Source organism: Mixophyes fleayi, chromosome 2 (genome assembly GCF_038048845.1).
Source record: "Mixophyes fleayi isolate aMixFle1 chromosome 2, aMixFle1.hap1, whole genome shotgun sequence".
Lineage (NCBI taxonomy): Eukaryota > Metazoa > Chordata > Amphibia > Anura > Limnodynastidae > Mixophyes > Mixophyes fleayi.
This window is the reverse complement of record NC_134403.1, coordinates 142,420,216-142,446,330: the sequence shown is the minus strand read 5'-3', so window position 1 is coordinate 142,446,330 and position 26,115 is coordinate 142,420,216. Positions and strand designations below refer to the sequence as shown.

Here is a 26,115-nt window from a genome sequence, read left to right as displayed (position 1 = left end):
AAGGAATGCAACAATCTCATCTGTATGCAAATCCCAGTAAATAAGACAGGTAGTGTTCTCAAACTATAGTGGAGAAAACCAATAGGGAATAAGTGAAAAAAAAACAGAGATAGCGTAGTACTGTATGATATAGATAGAGATTGAATATATATATCACCCAACAGTATATATGCGTACCAGAGATGATAGATATAAAGGCTTATCTGTATTGTTTGGTCTGGGTCGGGGTACTCGACAGGACTGCCCTTTTTCCCTGCCAGGTGCTGTCCCTGCATCGCGATCAGGAAGCAGGGACGGCTGCCTGCCATTTCTGACCAAGGGAGCTCTGTTGCTAGGCAACAGAGTAACAGTGTCCCCCGGCCGTCTGAAGCGCGCCTGAGCAGGCACGATAGTGCGTCCCGTTGCTAGGATCCAGTTTTGGCTTGTGTACTCTCTTGGTTTAACCTCAGCTCTCCTGACTATTTTTCTGATCCTCCCTCGACACTGCATTGTTCTCTTGGTTTGACCCGGTTGTCCTGACTACCCTCTACACTATTACACTGGTAACTGTCTTGGAGAACCGCAACCTGCACACCTCTAGCAGCGAAGTCCAAACCTCCTTGCGGGGGTCATTGTTGAAAATCGGGTGTGCAATAGACTCCGCACCTCCCTGTACAGTAGTGTTAATACCAGTTAGTAGCTCCATCCAGTTCACAGTCCTGACAATCCCCTGCCCTGTTTGTTTTAGAAATTGAGCCCTTAGCCTGTTTAATCCGCTCCTGTGAGCTCATTTAAGGCATGGAGATGGGAGGAGTCACTGACAGCGTAGCACTTTACGTGGATGACATGTTGGTCTTCCACAAAGAAACAGATAGATGTTTGTCTTACCTTTAAGAGGTGCTTGAGGCCTTTGTTTCATATTCAGGACTCAAGATCAACTGGAACAAATCTGTGGTTTTTCCTATGGAGTGGTAACCTCCGCTGGGTGCTGTGTACTGTCAGTCACTTCTGTGGACCAACAGATTTAAATATTTAGGTATCTGGATTACAGCCCATGCATCAAAATATGTTGCTATAAATATTGCACACCCGGTGTATCTACCGTTAAAGGTTTTCCAAAATATAAAAATTTATGAAAATTTCCCTGGTCTGGAGTGGCAAAAGAGCTAGGGTATGCATTAATACACTATATAGAACCAAAAATTGCGTAGGTCTGGCCCTGCTTAATCTTTGAATTTATTATCTTGCTTCCCAACTTACACATTTGACATCCTGGTTGGGCGATACACAGAACATATCTTTAGGACACTTCTTGGGCGAGCAGACAGAGCCTTCCCATGGCGCCTTGCAGGTTTTGTTATCGAAGCACAGACCTAAGGAGATGGCACCTATAATACGACAGGCATCAATGATTTAGGCAATATCTCATGCTCTTATAGGAGGTGGAGGGATGGACCCAGACACTCCCTTGTAGGTTCAATACTGGTTTCAAGAAGCTGATGGGGTTGGAAGGTTCAGTGCTGTGGAAGGGATCAGGAATTTGCACCATTTGTCAAATGTATATAGATAGTCAATTAGCTACATATGAACAATTGAGAGCGGCCTTCCCATTACCCCACAAACAAATTCTTCCAGTATCTGCAGCTGAGACATGCTCTGAATGCCCAGTTTCCTAGGGGTTTGCTTCAGATATCTGATTCTCCGGTTAAGAAATGTATTACGGTTTGTGGGGTCATATGAGACTATTTCTGTGCTTTATGCCTTATTGTTGCCAGTGTTTATGGTCATGCCCAGTTGTCAAATCCTTCTGGGGTCAAATATGGAGCTGCATCTCTTCCACACTACCTATCACCCCTTCGTTATGCCCTAAGATCTGTCTGTTTGGCACTACACTAGAAAAGAATTTGAGTAACCTACTCAAATATATATTTACATTAGCCTCCCTGGCTAAGGTTATTATAGCTAGGGGGTGGATGCCGACTGAACCATCTAGTGTACCTCACTGGATCAATCTAATTACTGATGTCTGGAGGCATGAGAGCTTCATGTATGAAAGTAGGAAAGCCATGCATAAATATCATAAGATATTGTACCACTGGTATGAATCAAGTTATGTTATCCACCCTCATCAGGATGATATGGTGGGTTTAGGGAATGACCGGATGGGTAGTTAACTCTCAGCCCTATGTAGTTTTAATAGATTTGACCTGAAATGCAATTTATAAAAGTTATAAAATATTATTATTATTATTATTATTATTATTATTGATTTTATTTAAAAAATATATATAATAATATGTAATAAATATAAAACATAATATATAATAATATAAAATAATATATAATATAAATATATCACTGTATAATATTTATAGTGACATAGGTAGTGATAGGTGTTAATTAAATAGGATGTTTGATATGTTATTTATATGATGTAACCAAAAAATCTCCCTAAATTTTTCAAGAATCCAAAAAAAGATAAAAATAGTGAATGCATTTGTTGCACATAAAACAAATGGAATAAATCAAGTGGGACAGAAGTGTCAGTGAGATGTGCATAGTGTAAACTGGATGCATATGCTTCTGGTGTCTAATTATTTTAGTTGTACTCTCAAAAGGGAAAAGCAACACTAATAACTCATTTATGAAATTAAAACTGCAGTGATTTTGAAAATTGCCAGCTAATTGCAAAGCCAAATTTATAATACAGCAGTATTTATTTTATTTGCTAACTAAAGTGCAAGAACAAAATATTTTTCTGTGATGACCGTAGCTTTTTGGGGGAAAATCCAGTCCCAATTCTAACATTCATAGTCAGTTTATTTATCCTGAGCAGATGCTTAAGTCTGGGGATCTATGTTTATATTGTCATGGCTGGGATAGACTTAATGGCCAAATTGAAACTTCTGCTACTACATTTTTTTCCGTACCTGAATTATGTAGTATTTCTACCTATGTTGTGTATGAAAGATTTAAGCAATCAGCAGCAAAATGTTTTTATGCTTTGCACATCTCAAGCGGTTTATGCTGGGGAAATAATGGAGAATGTCTGTCAGACAGGGGAAAATGATTGGGGAGAAAATTGTGAATTATAAAATTATTTATTATCATCACAGCCACCACCAATTTCAACATGTGCAATTCTTTTAACTTTATTCAAATGTAAGTAAACTCTGTCTAGCTCCTCTCGCTCTACCTCCCTCTCAAAGTCATGGCTATGAGCATTTCTATTACAACTGATCAAAAGCAACAGTATAGCAGCACCTCTTTGAATTTGCTTACATTTTAGTTGAGGGCTTCTCTTAAAAGCAATGTTTTTGGTCTGTGCATTTACCACACCCCTTTTCGGTTCCGTGGCATATTTAATTAATATTATATTGATTTCTAATAGTGCAAAATAAAAGTTTTCATTAAAAGTGAGCTGAGACAATGAACTATGTGTATCACACAATTACTAATGTCAAAACAATTAATATGATATAATGTGACCAAAGACCCAGGAATTTTACAGTGTTCAATGAGTGTGTTAGCCACTAGGCAGTGGTCAAACATTAATTACCAGTATTATAATTCTCTTCTGGTATAGCAAATCTAGATCAAATTGTAGGAATTCCAGTTGCTGGTCAGCAGGGCTGCAGCTGTACAGATCTGGTGCATAAATTGTAAAATATACAAAGTTTGAGCATGAGACAATCATAATGAATGAGTATTCTAAACCCCCAGCAAAATAACACAGATAGACATTTATTAGATTGTGAAAAACAAAATGCTAAATGCAACAGGAGAGGACAATGTTTGTGCAGGGATCACAATAAGTTTGTTATTAGCCGCAGTACTAGTCAGTGGGCCACAAAAATAATCAGCAAAAGTAATATTAATTGTAGTGAACACAGCAATTTAAAATAAATTTTATGAATTTCAGCTGCTTTACTTTTAGACTCCTGCTGTATCCTGTCCTGCACTGGTGTAGTAGTAAATTGCAGTATGCTGTGCACATGACAGTGCACATACAGTCTGTCTGAGAATGAGACAGTGATGAATGAGAAGTCTGGCTACCAGCTTGCAAGTGCAATGGACCAAACACCACCTTATAAATTTGTGAAAGACAATTACTTAATCCAATAAGACAGAGCAATGCTCACAGTGATCAATAGGCGGGTTAGCCACACTAGCCATTGGTCAAAATAATAATAATAATAATAACCAACACTAGTAGTAATATTAATCCTGAGACAGGTACACCAAACCAACATTAATTCAGTGGTATGATTACAATTGCTGCATGTATGACACTTGCAATGCTAAAGCTTTGCTGTGCTAGTTCACGCCTACCTCAATATCCCACAGAGCAGAATGAATTGGCTGCCATTATCCTAGCTCTAGCTCTATGTATAGACTATAAATACATGTAACATATTCTTTTTCATTTTCTCCCTAACCCTCTTTTTCAATCTGTTATATTACGGAAGTATTTCTTTACCATTATACCTATTCTGTTATATTCACATGAGCAGTATTATCTGGTATGAGCTTGTCCACTCTAGATAATATCCTTCCACCTAAGCTACATGAAGGTACATTCAGTATTCTGTCTTTCAAAGCCTGGAAATGTGTCTATGTGTAGTGAAAGCAATATATGTATATATATATATATATATATATATATATATATATATTTATATTATTATTATTTTTTTTTTTATTTTTTCAAAAAATAGAGAGGGCACTCACCATTTAAAACAGATAGATTATTCTTTATTTTCAATCCAGCAGACAAGACAAGCATATGCTTTTCTTGTCTATTGTTCAATGAAAATCTGTCTTGAAAAAGGTCTGGATGTAAGACCGAAACGTCAACTATAATATAAAGGAACTGGATTAAAAGTAAAGAATATCTGTTTTAAATGGTGAGTGCCCTCTCCTTTTTTTTAATATGTATTAGCTACTATGGAAATGGGAGCTATTGAGGAGCACCCCAAAGAGGATTTACTTGAAGTTGTGAGTGCAGACTTTTGTAATAATTATATGTATATATATATACAAGTTAACCCGTGCATGATACTCATGCATTCTAGTCAAATCAAGCTACTTAAGGTGTTAAAAAGGTTCTTGTCATGCATTTGGGCCATAGCCCAGGCCTCAACCACCAACCACTCCCCACTGTCACCCCCGGCAACCACCAGCCACTCCCAACTGTCACTTCTCCTTCAATAAATATATATATTTTTTTTTAAATCTTTATAAACACTTTTAACAATTAACAAATTAAATTAACAAATTAAAAACATCTTAGTATACCAAATTTCAGCCCTTTCTGAATTTTTTTTTCCACACACACTAAGAATTTAGTAGGTCAGTGTATAACTCCGCCCAGCAGGTGGCGCTGCAGCTTGGTTTTATTTTTTCCACACACACACACACACACAGACAGACAGACAGACAGACTAACACACGCTACTAGACATTTATATATTATATATATATATATATATATATATATATATACACATATATATATGTATGTCTTTCACTACACACATATGTATTACAGATGCTCGGATTTGGAGAAATCCAACAGAATTAAGATGATTTGTTTTCATTATAATCTTTTTCTTAAATGCCCTTTTTGGCTCCTTGCTGAATCATTACATCCAATAATTACATAAGTTTTGTGTTCTGCTCAGATGATATTTTGTAAAAATAAGCCATACTGCTATTTTTGGGGGGAGAAAGGGCTATATCCTAACTACCATTTAAAGAAAGTCATACCTGTATAATTTCTTTCCAATGGTTGAGCGATGAACTTTAAAATTTACCCTGCTGATAGATTAGAGGATGTAACTTTTGGGTCCTTTCAATTTCTTGGGGCATCACGTGGTCTGATCTTGGAAGAATTTCTAGGAATGCCCACTCTTGAAAAGATTGGCAACTGTCTTTAGGGTTACACATTTTGAAATAAATTGTTTCTGTTCATAGAATGATGGAATTAATTTTTTTTTCAAATTAAAAGTAGTTATTCCTTTCTTTGGGATAAAAAGTTTTGAAAATTAAAATGCGACACACAAACATACACACTAGCATACACTTACATGCAAATCTATATAATGTCACAAACATACAGCACACAGATCAATTATTTTAATAAATCCCAGCCCTTTAATATACTATCATCATCATGATCTATTTATTTATATAGCGGCGCTAATTCCTCAGTGCTGCACAGAGAACTCTTTCACATCAGTCCCTGCCCCATTGGAGCTTACAATCAAAATGCCCTAACATACACACACACAGACCGAGAAAGAGTAAGGGCAATTTAATAGCAGCCAATTAACCCAGCAGTATGTTTTTGGAGTGTGGGAGGAAACCGGAGCACTGTAGATATTCAAAATTGCAGAAAAGAGTTGTATGTTTATAGGCTTACTGCAGTCTTGAAGATTGCTAGAGAGGCAATATAATTAATATATGTATAGTGAAGATGAGCAGTTCGGAGAGATCTGTTAGATCTGACAGTTGTAGATCCGAGTATGAACAAAACATAACTCGATTCTAGGGTGTTCTTTTCTTTGACTTTGAGCAGCACAGCCCCCCCCCAAAAATGAAAAATTTGTTTGTTACAAAATAAGAAATAATTACTAAACTGCCATTGTATTTTTGTCGCTACTCTGTCACTAATGTCAGCCAGCTAGCTCGCTGTCGACTTCATCATTAGATCATTAGAAAATAGGCTGTAAATGAATGTCAATGCTATAAATAGTAATTTAGGGGCAAAAACTCACATAATTTTACCTATTTTCTCTATTTTGTTATTAAATCCATATCCAACAGCAAAACCTTTCAGGATTTTTGGGCAAAACCAGTAATAAAACCAAAACATGAAGACGGTTTAGAACCAAAACCACATCCAAAATCAAAACACGGGTCAGCGCACAACTCTAATGTATATAAATATTTTATTCCATTTATGCTTGTTTTTGCTTAGAAAACAGTACTAACAATGAAATGTTGCAGAATGTCGACCCAGCAATTTTCACAGTTATCAATAGGTGTGTTATCCAATTCTAATTTTCCTCTGGTCCATCATATATCAATCATATTGATGAATTTCAGCAACTATATACAAAAATATAGTTGTATGCCGCCCTAAACTGGAGCAGTATTAAATTGCGCCAGTTTAAATTGTACAATATAATACGCATACTGCACACACATTGAGAATGAGACAATCTCTGAACACCAGGAATGTGCAAGTAAAACAGAACACAGATATTCCTTATAAGTTGAAAACCAATTAGTAAATGCAACAGTACAGAGCAGTGCTCACACAGTGATCACAACAAGTGTGTTATCAGCCTCACTATTTATTTGTGGGTGGCTAAAAAATAATTACCAGCAGTAATCAGAGCTGGATTAAGGCTCTGGGGGGCCCGGGGCACTTTAAACAGGGGGGGCCCTAAAGTGTACTATGGCTATAATTTTAGACAAATACACAGACAATACTGTGTACACTACTGTTAGGTGCAGGCAACTCCCCCTTCATGAGTAGAGCAGTGTGAAGTGGGACATACCTCCCAACTGTCCCTGTAGTCGGGACAAAGTCCTGACTGAGTGGGTCAGCCCCCAAACTCAGGACTGCCCCACCAGAATCAGGACAGTTGGCAGAATGTCCTGCTCTCTTCTACCTGTTCTTCCCGCTTTCAATACCTGTTGCTGCCGCTTGGGTCCTAAGCTCAGTTGTGCTTGTCTGGATCCTGTAATGTTGGTTCCCTGTTTGGAAATAGAATAGGTACATGACATATAGAAATATCAGCAATGAGTGAACACAGTAGGCCTCCCTGCCTCTATGCAGTCCGACATTAAATCAAAACAATTCATGTTTTATTATTAGTGCCCCTTTCCTGTAACCAGCACGACTGTAAAATAATTTTATTCACATTTAATAAAAAGACCCATTGCCCCCAAACAACCCCAACATTAAATTAATAGTAATCATATTTATTAAATAAACCAATATCCTACCATACATTAAATAACTTGCATTCACTTTTAAGAAGTAGCAATCCTTTTTCCAAAACTCTGGCACACATTTATTTAATAGCGCCCAAACCACCCCAACATTAAATTAATCATCCCACCCCACATTGATAAGTCTGCACCAACCCCACTATTAAATTGCCCCACCATCACCCCACAAACAAAATAACACCCATTAATCAGCCACTACCTACCTCACACATTACATTGCCACAAGTCCCTTGTGCCCTCACACATTATACTGCCACAAGCCCCCTACTGCCCTCACACACATTATATTCCCACAAGCCCCCTGCCGCCCTCACACACATTATTCTGCAACAAGCCCCCTGCTGCCCTCACACACAGATTGACACAAGCCCCCTGTGCCCTCACACACATTATACTGTCAAAAGCCCCCTTCTGCCCTCACACACATTATACTGCCACAAGCCCTCTGCTGCCCTCACACACATTATACTGCCACAAGGCCCCTGCTGCCCTCACACACAGATTGACACAAGCCCCCTGTGCCCTCACACACATTATACTGCCACAAGCCCCCTGCTGCCCTCACACACATTATACTGCCAAAAGCCCCCTGCTGCCCTCACATACATTATACTTCCACAAGCCCCCTGCTGCCCTCACACACATTATACTGCCACAAGCCCCCTGCTGCCCCAACACACATTATACTGCCACAAGTCCCCTGCTGCCCTCACACACATTAGACTTCCACAAGCCCCCTGCTGCCCTCAAACACATTAGATTGCCACAAGCCCCCGTGTCGAAACACACACACACACACACACACACACACACTTACCTTGCTCTCTGCTGCATCACTCTGCGCTGCTCAGACAGGAAGTGAAATGAGCACTTCCTGTCTGAGGCCAATCAGCAACAGGCAGCCTCACAATTGGCTGCCTGTTGCTGCCACTGACCACCAGTGATGTTTTTATTAACTTTCTTTTTCACCACCCCTGGTGAAAAAAAAAAGTTAATAGAAACATAAGGCACACCAGGCAGGGCAGGGGTTTACCTGCTGCACTTGCAGCAGCTACTCTCCTCCCAGGCGGCGAGGGGGGCCTCAGAGAGAGGGGGGCCCGGGGCACGTGCCCCTTGTGCCCCCTCCTTAATCCGGCAATGGCACTAATATTATTAGTGCCACATACGGCAAATCAAAATAAATTCTATTAAGTTGTAGTAACATAAAATACAAAGAAATAAATGAATTTGCGACCAAAATAAAACATATTTTTCAAAATATAATATTTACTAAGACATACTAAGTATTGAAAAAGTTACTCCTACTGTAACTTTTCGGTTGGTTACAAGTAGAGATGGTCACTGACCCCCGTGTTTTGGTTTTGTATTCGGTTTTGGATCTGGATTACCTTCGTGTTTTGGTTTTGGTTTTGCAAAACTGCCCTTGCGTGTTTTGGTTTTCGTTTTGGTTTGTTTGGTTTTGTTTTGCTATTTTTGAAAAAAATCCCATTTTTTTGGTCTAAAATAACCTAATTTAGTGCTCCACCAGTTTTTTAGATAAGTGAGGTAATTCTAAAGCTAATAAATTATGAAAAAAACAGTTTAATCCCTGGTAGGCCGTCCTTAATTCGAACACTTGTCTGCAAGTTATACAGACAAACCTGGTTGTCCATCTCCTCCATCTTTGATTATGGGCAATGTAGCCCTCGTCTTTGGGTGTATTTTACACCCTCCACTTGTAGTTGAATATTAAAAAAGCAGCCTGCACAGACTGTGGAACTAGAAAGTAAAATTAAATGGACCACGGTAGTTTGGTGGCTATCTATGCCCCCCCGCCCTCAACTTGTAGTTGAATATAAAAAAAGCAGCCTGCACAGACTGTGGAACTAGAAAGTAAAATTAAATGGATCACGGTAGTTTGGTGGCTATCTATGCCCCCCCCCCACCCTCCACTTGTAGTTGAATATAAAAAAAGCAGCCTGCACAGACTGTGGAACTAGAGATTCGAATATACAAAGAAATTGAGAAAGGCAGTTTGGTATCTGTCTGCATCAGACCCCCCCCCCCCATCCACTTGTAGTAAAATAGAAAAAAAAGCAGCCTGCATAGACTGTAGAACTAGAAATTCGAATATACAAAGAGATGGACAAAGGCAGTTTGGTATCTGTCTGCATCAGATCCCCTCTCCACTAGGAGTAAAATAGAAAACTATTCAGCCGTTATATAATCTAGAATATAAATAGAAATTGAGAAAGGCAATTTGGTATCTGTTTGCATCATAATCATCAACATCCTCATTAGCGCCCTCGTCACCTCCACAAATCTCCCCCTCATCCTCTTCTATTTCCAAAGTGGCATCCTCAATTTGTGTATCACCGGCTACACTCGGCCTGTTCAGGTACACATCAGCAGAACTGCTGAAAGGGCCTTTCTTTATGGGTACACTAACAGAATGCTCACGATTAGACATACCACTGTTGGATGGACTCTCCACAGGGATTGGTGTTATTTGTGAATCAGAGGAAACATTATCCTCTAATGCCTTACTGTTATCTTGCAGCTCGGCTTTGACGCATAACAGTAGTTGTGCACCAATTGTAGGCTCTTTAACTTTTTGGGATCTGCCACTAATAGTCAAAGGGGAAGGCCTCATTCTCTCTTTGCCACTGCATGTGTGGAATGACATATTGGCAATTTGATTTTTATCGGCACTTAACTTTTGCTCAGTAACACTTCTTTTTCCTTTCAACACAGTAAAAAAAAAAATTGTTTTTGTTTTTTGGACTGATTTCGAAACACTGTGTAGTTTGACATTGCCTTGCCCAGATGACGTACTGGGAACACTACCATCAGGACTGGTGACAGAACCTGGTTGCTCATTTTGCTCATATGTGGACTGCTTTGAATCCATTCTGAGCCCAAAGCACTTGTAGTGCTACAAAGTATTTGGTAGATACTGCTGACAGATAGTAATTTTGACAGCCAGAAATATTTATGCATAATTATGGGGGACACCCCAAAAGCACTGGGGAGTGCTAAAAAGTATTTGGTAGATACTGCTGACAGATAGTAATTTTCACTGCCAGAAAAATGTATGCACAATTATGGGGGACACCCCAAAAGCACTGGGGAGTGCTAAAAAGTATTTGGTAGATACTGCTGACAGATAGTAATTTTCACAGCCAGAAATATTTATGCACAATTATGGGGGACACCCCAAAAGCACTGGGGAGTGCCAAATATTTTTTTTTAAAAAAACTCCTCTACCCTCCTCTCTTCTCTAGCGTTTTTTGATAGCTCAATTGGAATAAGAATATTGTATTCTCTGTCCCTGCTCTAATCAGCCTGTGACTACACCCTGCTCTCTCCCTCTGTCAAATAGCGATGGATTGCTGTGGTGGCGTGTATTTATAATCTTGAAGTATCGCGAGAACCGAGCCCCGAGATCCGACGATGTCACAATGACGTTCGGCCTCGATTTGGATTCGGAGTGGGCGGGAGAGTACCGAGCTACTCAGCTCGGTACTCGGATAGGCGATATTCGGATGGATTCGGTTCTCAGGGAACCGGACCCGCCCATCTCTAGTTATAAGGCAACAACAACCAAAAAAATGTTGTTTTTACATATTTATCACATCTCAAGCATCAAGGTTAAAGACATTACTCGGTTTTTCTTATCTTTACAGAAGGTTTTCTAAAAAGTAAGATTTAAGTAAAAATTCCCTCCCCTTTTTATCCCTTATAATGTAGAGCAAAATGCTCTCACAATAGGGGATATGATGCCATTTATGCCTGCTGTCAGACCATGGCTCCATCAATATAATGTCTGTATAAAACAATTGTGCTAACCAGAGCTTCTGAATTGCACTAGATTGATGCAAGATGGGGAAGCATCACAATCCTTAGCAGTAACTGCTTCTAAAAGATATACTCAACATGGTGACTCTTTCATATAAAATGTGTTCTATCTAAAAGAAAGCTCAATATGCACATGCCAACGGATAAAACTAGATTTTATTGTGATAGTGATATAATGCCAGAAGTAAGGAGATAAGAAGTCTTCCACCTCACTTGTTAGTACCACTTGGATTTAAATGGTCTCATAGATTCCACTCTGATTAGTTGGAGTAGCTAACCAAGGAGACAAGGAAATATTTCAAATTGGTTTGTATTATCTCCAATGAATCTGATATAGAATTAGAATTAGATAAATTGTAAATGTTGGGGAATGTCGGTGTCTGAAAATTAGGCAAAGAGGAATGTCCTGATAAATATAGCCATCATTCTATAGGGATAATTTGTCAGCAGCAAAATGCATTATCTGGCAAAGAAGCTAAGGTCTATTGAAAGTTAGTGCATCTGAAATTGCAGCAAAGAAGTTGCTTTTTCTTCCAAATTATTCATCCCTTAGCCATGAGCGCCCTTACTTTAATAATCATAAAGTGTCATAGATACAAGGCTTTTGTCATAAATTGGGGTCTTAGCCCTGTTTACTGTGCATCTCCCTCCTGTCAGAATGCAGCATTCTAAATCCTGGGGCAATGCGTGACTTCTGTCTGTTGCACTGGAGGCTGCCATCTTGGGCGAGACATTTTGCTACATTTTGCTACATCCTGCCTATTCTGAGACACAATTTTATCCACAGATCACAACAAGTGTGTTATCAGCCTCACTATTTTTTTTGTGGGTGGCTAAAAAATAATTACCAGCAGTAATATTACTTGTGCCACATACGGCAATTTGTGGACTTCCTCCACCAATTAGCTCCCCCTGCAGACTATGAAAGCCACCTCCTACATTTAATTTATTGCTAGTGCAACACTTTCCTAGTACCTGGTTGCAGCTTATCACTGTTGCTGTTAGTTCGCTGTTCCTTCTGCTATTCCAGTGTTACCATCTGCTGCTGTACAGACTTCAGCCATTAACTATTCGTGTGGATCCAGCATCCTTCTGCTACACCAATCTTACTATCTGCTGTTGTACAATGTCCAGCTATTTACTCTTCGTGTGTTTTCAGAGTCCTTCTGCTATTCTAGTGTTACTATCTGCTGTTGAACGAAGTCCAGCTATTAACTACTCATTAGGATCCAGCTCATGTCTGCCTATTCCTCTGACTCCTACTGGTATTCGGGGTAGTAGGTTGCTGCTCTTAGTCTACCAAATGCTGGAGCCATCTCAGTATCTCTGGGTATGGGTTTCCAGTTCCAGGCTTGACCCACTTCTGGGCTCCAGTATGGTCTGATCCCTTTGGGGTTGTTCACCCCGAGTTCCTACCTTTGATGCAGGTCCTGAGTCCTGAGTTACCCGGGGTCAGTTCCAGGCTATACAGTGTGGACAGTAGCCACTCCTGGTATTTCCTACCTGAGTTCTGAGCCTTCCCACTCTCAGTCTTGGTACAATAATCTTATGAGTTCTGGATATTTTGGGGGTACTGAGTTCCTGGCAATGGGTTCGGTCTCTCTGTTCCTGCATCCAGGATCCAGTCCACTTTGTCCAGATTCCTGTTGGATATCCAACTACGGAGTACAGTCCAGCATTCATCCTCCTGTCATATCTAGTTGTGAATAGAGCACATCCTCCCTCTTTGAGCAAGAACATCATCCAGCCTCCTAGATTCCACTTCACCTCTGCTATAGCTAGTCCCAAGGGTCCCGAGATGGATGCCAGAAACCCTATTGCTATGACAGATTTGCTTTTTATGTTGGTATCAGTTTAACAAGTGGTTTAAAAGAAATCCCACAACAGGGTCAATGTTGCACTGAGGATTGAAGGGCCCACTAGAGGAATGCGAAGGTACGTGCCCATAAAATAGGGTATGCACTGCCGTGATGCAGTGGTGCGCCAATGAAAAGGCCTGGCCAGGTGCCAAGGAGGTTGTGGCCAGCCAGAATATGGAAGCGAACAAGGTACTATTTAGATGACTACAGTCAACGGTTTGGGGTTATTAGCCTTGGGTAACATTAGTGCATGAGCAGCGACTCATCTCTTATGGTGGTTTTAAGTACCATGAATATGGTGGAAGTTAAACTTTGAGTGTATTACGTGTCTGGCTGTATTTTTCTTTGTAGTTTGTTCCCCTTCTGCACATGCTATGGCCCATTTCCAAATTACAAAAAATGCAGACCCATAATGTTTTTTCAGCTGCACACGTACACTACTTCAAGATGCACACCCACTAACCAGTATTTGGAACTGCTCCTATAAAAAGGGGTTGTGCCTTGTTTTGCAGATAAACTTGAAGATTTGCATAGTGTGATGTGCTTTATGAAATGTTATTGCTTATCATCTAAGTGGTGATAACATAGATTTTCTATATCTAAATCTCAATCTATTATTGCTGCAACTTACCAATAAATGTTCGCCGGGGCAGATGAGTTATACTTAGCTCTCCCGCAATACTGTCTGGCAAGAGTAAGAAAAATCTTACTACTGCTTTGCCAGCCAGCCCAGGATGCCTCTGACTTGGCATTGCCTATTCACACATGCACAGTGAAACTGGAAGCAAAGGAAGGACTTGTCTTCCAGTTCCACTTTCCATTAAAAAAAAAAAAAAAATGTAAACACTGGGACTCCAGTGGGTAAAAAATGTATTTAAATAAATAAAGCTTATTTTACCCATTATCCCCTGCTGAGATGGCAATATCAATAAGAGATCTGTGGTGGTACTTGTACAACTGCTGTCCTTAGAAAATAGGTTTCCCCATGCTTTTTCGCCGTCAGATATCCAACAAAACTCACAATGATAAATAGGCCCTTTAGACTTTCCATTAATGATGAATGCAAGTCTCTTTGGAGCTGTTTCATAATTACAGCCTACACAAACTGAAAGATCTTTGTAAAGGGCTGTGATGTTTTATGTCCAGAAGTCAATTGTGCTTGAATGGAGGTTCACTGATCCACCCACTCAACATGAACCAAAATGGAAATCTGCTGTTCATTGTAAGCCTGCACAATGTATGTTTTTTCTAACTAGTTCAAAACTATCATTCCTTATCACTAAGTTTAATTGTAACAGTAACTACACTGATCTGGTCAGCCAAGCAATAGTAACTTTCACAATAGCTAATTTCATGAGTCTCCTTCTCAACTCACTTGTAGATGGTGTAGACTTTATTGACCGTTTCAGCTCATCAATTAGCTTTACTGCTGCCCCTACTTCGCTAGAATGGAATGCCCCCATGCCCTCACATGCACCTCCTTCCTCTGTTTCTCCACAACACCCCCCTCTACGTTTCTGCTGCAGTACAAATATTAAGGATCTAATGAGCCTTTCTTCTTCTTTGCTCTCCTGCTCTTCGGTTTGCTCTTCCCGAGTTCTCACCACCGACACCATCACAATGTCATGTGTTGATATACCCAACACTTGAAGGTCCAAGTAACCTGTTGTCTCTCAACATTGTCGCTAGATTGCGAAGTCTGGGCCCATACCTCCAACATTTCATAGATGAAATCAGTGTATCTACTCCCCTACATACAGGGTTGATAACCCTCCTTTAGACAGAGAGGCAAACACAAGGGGAGGCAGAGCCAGGGAGGTGATAGATAAATACACACTGGGGATGGCTTGGAAGGGGGGATGAAGACAGCAATTAAAATGAGTGAAGCTGGGGGAGGAGCAGGGGTGCTCAGGAACTGAGGTCAGGAGGAGCAGAGGTCAGGGGGCGCAGGTGCACAGTAAACACTAAAAGTCTGCGCCCTCTATGGTATTAGAGCAGCAGCATGCTGCCTCTATATAGGAATATGCAGCATGCACCCAGTTGTGCACAGCAATGGGGTCCCACAGCTTGCTTAGTAAGCAAATGATGAGAGTGCATTATTAATGCTTGCCTTAATCCATGCCTTCCTTTAATATTTGCTATGATACTCTCTAAATTGTACAGAATAACAGCTATTTGTGCTTATAATTAAAGCCCACTGATGTTAGCAAGGTGGGCACCGTACCAAACTTCCAAAGCAGCCAGAAAATAGATTTTTTCTTGGCTAAGGTAATCTTAGACTATTCTAGAGAGTGTATCTATGCCACGATTGTAGATAAATAGCAGGCGTAATTTGAAAAACAGACTAAATGGGGTATATTTATCAAGCCTATTAAGAAGGAAAATGGAGGTGTTGCCCACAGCAACCAATCAGATTCTAACTGGTATTTAACTAGTACATTCTAGAAAATGATAGCTAGAACCTGATTGGCTGTTATGAGCAAGGATTGCTATATCTACCCTTGTGTGTCTTCTACATTAAACAATGTAAAAAAAAACAAAAACAAAACATAAATGTGGATGTTGGTCCATTCCTGGTAGTTGCTTTTCTTTGTTTTAGTTTCGCTTACTGCTAATTCATTTAAATAATGATAAATGAATGTGTAAATACTTATTTACTATATCCTAAGTAAAGCTAATTTTTTAGGTTTTGTTATTCATTACTTTTTTCCATACTACTTTCAGAACCAGAGATACAGTATATTTATTTGCCAGAATTAATATTTTACTGACTGTGCCAAGCATAGCCACATCTTTTCAGTGTTTGGTCATAATTGTTTATTGCATAGAATAAGAAGTGCTGAGGACAACAGCAAACTTACAGAAGAAAATCTGGTAACTGGATTGGATGCTCATTACATCTTTTTTTTAAATAAATATCTTTGACAGAAAATTAACTTTACAAAAAATTAACTGTAAACTTGTCATGATGTGTGCTGTTAGCAGCTCCTTCATTCTCCATTATAGTGCAAGACAATAAAACCATACTGGGCCGCTAGGGAGAGGTTAATCCTGATAGATAAAATTGATTGATAAAATAAACAGAGTGGAATGATTTTAAACTTGGTCATAAACTCAGAAATTCTGCTAAACTACAGTTGAGCAAAATTGCAGCCAAATTTAATAGGTATTGAGGTTTACAGGAGAACAGGTCATTTTGCAGGAGTGCATTGTTCTGCAAATACAATCTTTGGGTTCCACCTTTGTTCTGCAATTCCGTGGAATTACATTCTGCACTGTATTTGTAAACTGTCCATTTGAGGAATTAATAAAACCGGGACGATAATGGTCAATTTATTTTGCTACATGTTGTGGTTGGGTTAGTACTGGGATCAATTAAGACCAAAATCCCCTTGCGAAACATATAAAATTTCATGGCCAGATGCAGAAAGTGGCAAGTATTTTGCAGAACGGGTTCTCTTCTATTTAGAACTCTTTCAGAATCTAGTTCAGTGATAGGCATTACATTTGTCTTTAAGGGCTTCAAAGTGCACCTTGTTGACTCATTGGGGCTTCATAGTGCTGTTTGGTTTTTACCAAGTCAGTGAGATACTAAAATGCTCTGTTCAATTTAAATTACTGTATGGGTTAAAGTGATACTGGAAGCTGGTTACTGTAAAAAAAAATGAAGTCCTTGCAGGCAATTATGTAACAAAGTTACATAATTGCCTGCAAGTGCACAAATGGGGATAAATCAATCAAGATGACAAGGACTAATTAAGGCACATAGAGTCCCTAATAGTTGATTAGAAACATAACAGGACTTAAACACATGAATATGTTGTACTTTCAACTATTCCTGTTATTCAGAAAAAAATACTAATATTACTCAAAATAGTAGAATTGATGTGATATGTTTGGATTTGCTAATTAATTAATTGCTGTTCTAAATAATAGTCTGGTACATAAAATGAGAGTACTATGTCTAGGCGGTAAAGTATATATATATGGTTAGAGAACTGATTGGAGGATATAAAACAAAAGCTACTGAAAAATGAAACAGATTCAAAAATTATTAGTGGTGTACCACAGGGATCAGTATTTGGACTGTCCTTTTCAGTCTTTTTATTAAGTCTCGATGTCCTTGAAAGTAAAGTTCCCATATTTGATGATGATGCTAGTTATATACAGCTATTAACAGAGAACAGGATTGTTACTTGCTACAGAAATATTTATACAAAATGACTGGGCCATGAAATGACAGATTACATTTACTGTAGATAAATGTAGGGTTAGACACCTAGATTATGGAAATAAATGTGAAACTTACATTGAATGCAAAAATGGAAAACTGAAAAGGGAAAAGAATTAAGAATCCAAAAATGGTATTTAGTTTGGAAAAAACCTTAACAGTGACCTAATAAATATGTTCATATATATTCAAGGTAGGTCAATACAAAGATTTGACAGATAAACTTTTTTTCACCATGCACCTTATGAATATGTCCTCAATTGTGATTGAAAGAAAGACAGTTCCACTTAGAGCATAGGAAAGGGTTCTTTACTGTAAAGGGGGTTGTGCTGGAAAATTCCTTGTCACAAGAGGTGGTTCTGGCAAATTCACTAAGATGATGTTAATAAATAATGGATGCCTTCTTGCAAGATTTGTTATCTGTAGGTATAATTAGTAGAGGACATTATGAGGGTTATTGATCAAGGGAATTTACCTGACTGACATTTTTGGGGTAAGAGATTATTTTTTTTCCCCCTCTATGAGGCTGAATTGGCAACTGTCACTGAAAACTTTGTTTTGCCTTTGTCTGGATCAACACAATTATATTTTTTTGAAAATTTGATGTTAATTGAAACTTGCCTTTTCAATCTTACTGACTTGCTTTCGTGACTGAGCCGCAAGGGTTGCAGTATCCACGGAGTTCGGGTGTGTAACATCAACTCAAAGATTTCATTTTTCACAGATGACATTTTGCTCTCATTATACCAGCCAAAGCTCTCACTGCTCAACCTCTTCAAAACTTTGCAAACCTATAGGAAAACTCCTCTTGAATGGGGGTAAGGCAAATCTACAACATCAATATCAGAGGTCATGCTGTTTCATGTCTCTCTTCAGAACATCACACTTCTCAAATCAAACTTTAGCTTTAAGTGGCAGATTAGAAAGATAAAATATCTAGGGATCTTTCACACATCCTGTTGAGATCTCCTTTTCCAAGAAAACTTCCCCAAGCTCTTCTTCAAAATGCAAGCTGACCTAACATCCTGGAGCCAGATTATAACTGTTAAAATTTATATTCTCCGAAATTGGCTTTACCAGTTTCAAACTCTTCCAGTGCCAGTTCCTACCTCCCTATTAGACATGATCCAGAAAGCTGTCACTCACTTAATTTTGAACACCAGACCACCAAGAATTTTAGCCATCATACTGAAAAGATGTATTTATAGGGTTGGTAGGGATTACCCATCTTTCATATGCCGCCTGAAATCCAGACACAGTCTCTTGGCTTGATATTGAATCTGGTTCCTTAAATTCGCACCCATTTAGAAGATGGGGAGCCCCCCTCCCAATCAGATCCTCTCAAGGGGTGCCAACAGGGAAACAGTAGAAAGAGCAAGGTGGTAAGTCAGAGGAAAGGGGGGTATGTTAATATAATGTGTGAGGGAAGGGGAGCATGTTAATATAATGCGTGAAGAAAGGGATGTATGTTAATATAAAGTGTGAGGGAATGGGGGTATGCTAATATAATGTCTGCGGGAAGGGGGGTATGTTACTGTTATGTATGAGGGAAGGGAGGTCTTACTATAAAGTGTGAGGGAAAGGAGGGGATGTATTTTAATATAATGTGTGAGAGAAGGGAGGGGTGTATGTTATTATGTTAATATAAAGTGAGAGGGAAAGGAGGGGGTCGTAATGTGTCTGGGGAGGGGATGTCATGATGTGTGAGGGGAAGGGGTGTCGTTATGTGTCTGGGGGGGGTGTGGTGTTTTATTATAATATATTTATTATGTGCCACGTGATCTGTGTTATGTACTGTGTTCATTTATTGCTCAGATTTTCATATTTCATGTACCTATACATTTTCGAAACAGATCCTAACATTCCAAGATCCAGACAAGAATCCAGAACCAGGTTGTGAAAGCTTCAATAACTGGTAGGTGAGAGCAACGCAGTTTTGCTCAGTGGTCAAAGTTGGGGTGTATACAGTAGTATGCCACAGTACACCGCCACTTCTTCCCTCCTTTCATTGTCGAACTATCAAATTCGATTCACTTACTTTCCCATTACATTTTTCATACTACCTCTTCTAAATTTCCACCTCAACCACTGGTTTTAATACATAATATGTCATGTCCAAACAGGTGCAGCCGCACCCCATGTTGATAATACCCCTTTTCTTGCTCCTCTACAGAGAGGGAGCCCCAAAAAATTGCTTTACCAAGGCTCCAAATTTCTCTTTGTGGCTCTGGTTGCAACAGGACACTATTAGAAGTTATACTAATAACTCTCCTGTAATACGTCATATAAGATAGGAGTAACACACACAGTTTGTAAGAAAAACGCTGTAATGAAGATAATTACCTAACAAATTTTATTATTCTAAAATGTTTTATATAGATTGTAACACTCATAAGCATTTTTATGTGTATAACTATTAACCATTATAAAACACAATAGCACCTACTGTATGATGCTTGTGTATTATAATTGAGAAGCCCCAAATTCTCTATTCAGTGACTTCCTTCAAATTGAACTGTTAAATAGTTGTTAATGAGTTGTATTGTGTGCCCTCAATGGCTACAGGACTGTAATGATTGCAGAATCAAATTATGAATGTAAGTGATCCATTATTTTATTATAAGTACTGCACTGTGGTGTTACTAAGTAGCAGTCAATTCACTAAAAGCTGCTACTTATACAGATTGTACGCAGGTCTTCTTTTAGCTATACGTCATGTAGTGGAGGTCATATAGTGGTGCTTACTCACCACAATAGTTACAGTATGTTTTCATAAGTTGTAAACACAGTAATGTTTTTTTTTCTTTACTATATATGTTATATTTATTTGAATGTGTGGTATTAAAAACCTAACTTGTTAAACATATATATTTCTATTAGCATTTCTGTATATTTTAACATGCTGTACACTGTTGCTATATAGTTTATGTTGTAAGTCAGTCTTATGTAAATGTACTTTCTGTGTTCAGTAGAGTAAATATTTGACGCTTTTATTTGTAGGTGTTACAACAGTGCTAACCATGACAACATTGAGTATAAGTGCGCGGAACTCACTGCCAAAAGTTGCCTATGCTACTGCGATGGACTGGTTTATAGCTGTGTGTTATGCCTTTGTTTTTTCTGCACTTATTGAATTTGCAACTGTAAACTACTTTACCAAAAGAAGCTGGGCCTGGGATGGAAAAAAAGCTCTTGAAGCAGCAAAGATAAAGGTGCTGATTTGACTTTTTTAGTTCATGTGTCTAAGATGTTCGTAGTTGATTTTTATGAAAGTCCAAACTTAAATTATTGATATATTCAGAGAACTATCCCCTCTAGTATAAGCAATCTGGAAATTACAGTGTTAATAACTGAACTAAAGAAATATTGTGCAGGGTTGTAATGAACAGCAGATTCTTAATACATCTGCTCAGCATGTCGTTATCCTTGTTATTTTAGTTTCCATATTAAAATCACTTGGGAACAGTGAAATTCCAAGTAACATTATATTTGTTAGCTCACTTATAGTATATTGTTGAGTGTTATGGCAGTGCTTTAAATGATTTATGTGTCAAATACATACTCAGCAGGGCAATGAGGGTGCTGTCAAAGGTCACCTTTAAAGCCTTGTTGGATATTTAACTTTTAGCTCCTGATCTCTTTCACCTACATATATATTAATATTTTTAATATCTCACAGGTGAATTGCATTATTTGTCATGAGATTGTGTCAGTTATAGTTTGCAAACACTTAAATGATATTTCCCTAGAGTGGTTAAAGAGACCCGTGCAGATAATTCTTCAAATGGAGTTCCCTTATCTAATCTACCTTGCAATCTAATATTCGGTGCTCAGACATTGTTACATGTGCAAATTTACATTTATAAACACTGACATTTTCACCACAATCCTTTAGTGTAATTATGTTAGCAGTTAAGGAAAGTAATTACCGCAGTATCAGGATGACTAATATAGGAATAATATTTGTATCATACTTCTACATCACTAGCTAATATGAAAAACAAAAAACATTACCAGATACAGGGAACTCTCTGTTATATAAAATATTAAAATGTCACAGAAATAGCATAAAAAATTAAATATCCTCTTATTAAACAGCATATATCTTCTATTGCACATAGTTTCCAGTGTCTATTTATAAATGTGACGTAAAACTGCATGGCAAATTTAAAATTTCCTTCCACCAGGTGTGTTACATATTGTTTTATGTTAGGAAAACATATCCTTGTTTGCTTGGGAGAGAGCATTTTATCCAAAGTGCTGTATATGTGTTATGCTCTGTCCCGACTAGACCTACTCCAGTCCACACAGCAGGAGACTTGCGAGTTATTAAACTCTCTACTCTGACAACCCAGCTCACCTGCAAAGTCCAGCTATCACAATGCACTTTGGTCACCCCTGGGATGGCTCTCCTGCTGTGCAGGCTGAAAGATGCCTATCCTAAGAGAATATAGTATGCTGAATAAAATTTCTGTTTTTGTTGCTACTTACTTCATAGTCTATACGACACCAGTAAAGTAAGAAAAATAAATCATTGGACCTGAATGAAAGGTGCTCTGTAAAGGCTGTGATGTAGTGTATTGAACTATAATGAAGGGTATAGATAAAGAAAAAAGGAGTATTTGATACATCAAATTCATTTATTGCTGCAATAATGGGACAAGTTGCAAGAAGTCACCATTGATATTTTAACCAGTGTACTTTGGTGTGATTGTTTTTTAGTTAGATTTCTTCCACTTTAATATTGAATTTAACCAACCACCATCCCTACTATAGCAGTACTTTGGTGGGGTTCCTTCCAATATGATGTCCACCATTTGCTGTACTTAGCAGGCTTCCTGCACTGGCATGTAGCCAGTCTTGGCACTGCTCAGTATATCTGGAACAGAAAGTCGTCTACTGATCAGAGGACGGAGCCCCGCCACAGTAATTTGTAGGGAAATAAAGGGCATTGCTTAAATTTAATAATAAAGTAAATAAAATGTTTAACACATAAGCTACTTCCTAAAAATATGTGTGTTTCTGATAAATCACCAGCAACAAAAAATATTCATAAACATATATTTAGCAAAAGAAAATAAATACATAGTAAAACTCAAAGGGAAGGATTTGGTTCAATGTGATGTACTGTCAGACATTGCAGTAATGTCCGGCTGTGCACATTGTCGCCTCTTATGATAAGGAATCTCCACTCAATTTTCTGTGCACCTCGATGGGATGCGAGGAAAAATGATCGAGGATTTCTTGCCAAGCATTGTCACGATATGTCCACGATGACTGTAACAGAGAAACATCTGGTTGATTTGAATGTTTCCCAAAATAATGGAAAATAAACATCTAAGAAATGAGTTAAAGTTTGTAACTTCTTTCAGTATTAACTCTTTTCACTTTTATATTCTTGTGAAACTTTGAGCCGAATATAGTCACATATATGAATCTGTCCTGACACAATGGTTGGGAATCACTATTTTAACTCATAAGTGGGAATAAATTACTGTTGTGACAACATATTACCAGGTTTCCAAATCTAAATGTATGAGACTCAAATTCTCACTGATGCAAATATCAAGTGAATTAAAACTTTAGTCTGCTTAACATGTTACATTTCCTTTTATCACACAGAAAAAAGAGCAAGAATCTCTTGGAAGAAAACCTATCCATACTTATGGTGGAGGAAGAATAACTTATACACCAAATATTTCAAAAGACCTAACCTCATCTGTCACTCCAAATGTTGCTTCCTTGCATATGAAAGCTGTGGAAGACAAGGGCCCAGAAAGTAAAAAGACTTATAACAGTGTCAGCAAGATTGACAAAATGTCTCGGATTGTTTTTCCTGTCATGTTTGGAACTTTCAACTTAGTTTACTGGGCAACATATTTGAACAGGGAACCTGTCATCAAGGGGGCTGCCTCATCCAAATCATCTCAAGTATTGCCAATACATATTTGAGCCATATCTTTGCAATTGACTATACCAATGAAAATAGTACAGTAAGTCCAGGATATTTTATTTTTGTGTTAAATATTTAAGGCTTTTTTGTTTGCTTGTTTCGCATGAATAGTCACTTACTATATTTGCTCATTTCAATGTCTTACCTCCTAATTTTCAAAGAAAACAAATTCCTGCACCAAAAATCTTGTCTCATGAACATCAATTCACATTGCAACTTTACAATGAGTATATTATGTATAATTTTAGCAAATTATTGTATTTCCTGTTTTTTCAAAAGACTGACTTTAGATGTAGCAGGCACTATCAGCTCTTTTAGAGGTAGATTTATCAAACCGGTTAAAAGGGAACAGTGGTTGCTATGGGCAACGCCTCAATCAGATTCTAGCTATCATTTATCTAGTACAGTCTACAAACTGATAGCTTATTGCAACACATTACCTTTTTAGAAGTTTGCTAAATTTACCCCTTAGTATAGTGGGAGAGGTTTGACATGAGGGCACAGGGATGAAACAAGTTTTAAGGTATTCTTTTTTACAGTTTGAGGTATCTTAAGCCATATTTATTATCATAAATTAATAATCATGAACCTCACATGCTCTATGCTTTAACTTGATAAATAGGCATCTGACAAAGACCAACAGGATAAAAGTAATGAAATAGAAAATGAGCATAAGTGTGGCCTGCCTTATATGCAGTATACATAGTACCAGATTTTTGTGGAACAGTCCCAATTTTATGTTACTGTCCCACTCAGTCATGTCTTTGTTCTAACTTCAAGGATAGTTGGGATGGATGCCCTATTTCACACTGTACTACATATTAAGGGCAAGCTGCTTGCATCTAATGGTAATGCATATTGCTTGCCCTTAACAAGCAGTACAGTGTGAGGCAGGACCTACAATGATAGTTGGGAAAAAGTCCTGACTGACTCATAGTCTCAAAAAATCAGAACTATCCCACCAGAAACAGGACAGTTGGCAGACTGTGCAATGCTCTCCTACCTGTTCTTGTAGATTTCACTACCTGCGGCTGGAGGTCTCTTAAGCTCAGTTACTACTTGTCTGGATCCTGGAATATTGGAGTCCTGTTTGGAAAAAAGGGAGGTACATCAAATATGGAAAGTCTAGCAGTGAGTGAGCCAATTTAGGCCTCCCTCCCCATCCACCCCTGCTGTTAAGTCAATAGCATCTATGTTTAATAATTAGACCTCCTTACCTTAAACAAGCCCAACATTAATTTAATAGTATTCACATTTAATAAATAGACCTATTTACTCCAATTAGCCCCAACCTTAAATTAGTAGCATTCAGAATTAATAGATAGACCTATTTTCCCCTACCATACTCTGACATTAAATTAATGGTACTCACATTTAATAAATAAATCTATTTCCCCCAAACAGTTCCAATATTAAATATTTAGTATTCCCGTTTAATAATTAAACCCATTTCCCCCCAAGTTGCTCCAATATAAAATAACTGGCATTCACAATTAAAAATAGCCCTCCTTCTCTCTAAGCTGAGCCCCACATTAAATGAATAAGTGCAAACCACCCTAGCATAAATTAAATAATATCACACCAACTTATGTTAAAAGTCAATTGCTATGACCCCACTTTTAAATTAAATAGTCTTCACCATGAAATAAATACCCCCCACCAATCAATTAATATTTCCCATCCACTATTATGTATCATCCAACCTCACTTTTAAATTAATACCTAGCTTCCATTGCTATTACAGTAAGAGACCTCACTTACCTTCTTCCCTTTGGAGCTGTACACTTCAGAGACAGTCTCTTCTGTCTGCCTCTCTTATTTCCTGTACTATGACATGCCACCCGCCCCACAAAAGAGGGAGGCGGGAGGCATACTGTAGATGGGGGATGGTCCAGAGGAAGGGGACCATACTGTCAATGAGCCCTGGCTGGAGAGCAAGAGGGAGGGGGAGTTTTCAGGCAGCTGGAAACCCCCCCCCCCCCGTATGTGATGCGCACCATAGTACAATCAGTCTTGCTTTATTCCAACATTTCAGCTAAATGAGGCAATATAATCTGCTATATCTGTTTCCAGAGTTGTGATGTAGTCAATTATGTTAGGACAATACAGCTAATATATGTGCCATATTTATAAACAACTGAAAAGTATTTTTGTGTGAAGAGCTACAATAGATTCTCAATATCTAGCAAACTGCTGCATGCAAATATGATGCAGTGTAGGTCTAGAAGTAT

The 26,115-nt window shown here is 38.4% G+C and overlaps 1 protein-coding gene across 1 annotated transcript in view; it reads left to right on the top strand.

Annotated features, from left to right (window-relative positions):
* Positions 1–24,691, top strand: part of GABRA5 (gamma-aminobutyric acid type A receptor subunit alpha5) — a 141,785-nt gene extending 117,094 nt beyond the window's left edge. The window contains exons 9-10 of the mRNA XM_075200114.1: positions 20,932–21,143; positions 23,554–24,691. Coding sequence (XP_075056215.1) covers positions 20,932–21,143; positions 23,554–23,883 — 542 coding nt within the window. The 3' untranslated portion in view covers positions 23,884–24,691. The remainder of the gene's footprint in view (positions 1–20,931; positions 21,144–23,553) is intronic.
* The last annotated feature ends 1,424 nt before the right edge of the window (positions 24,692–26,115 follow it).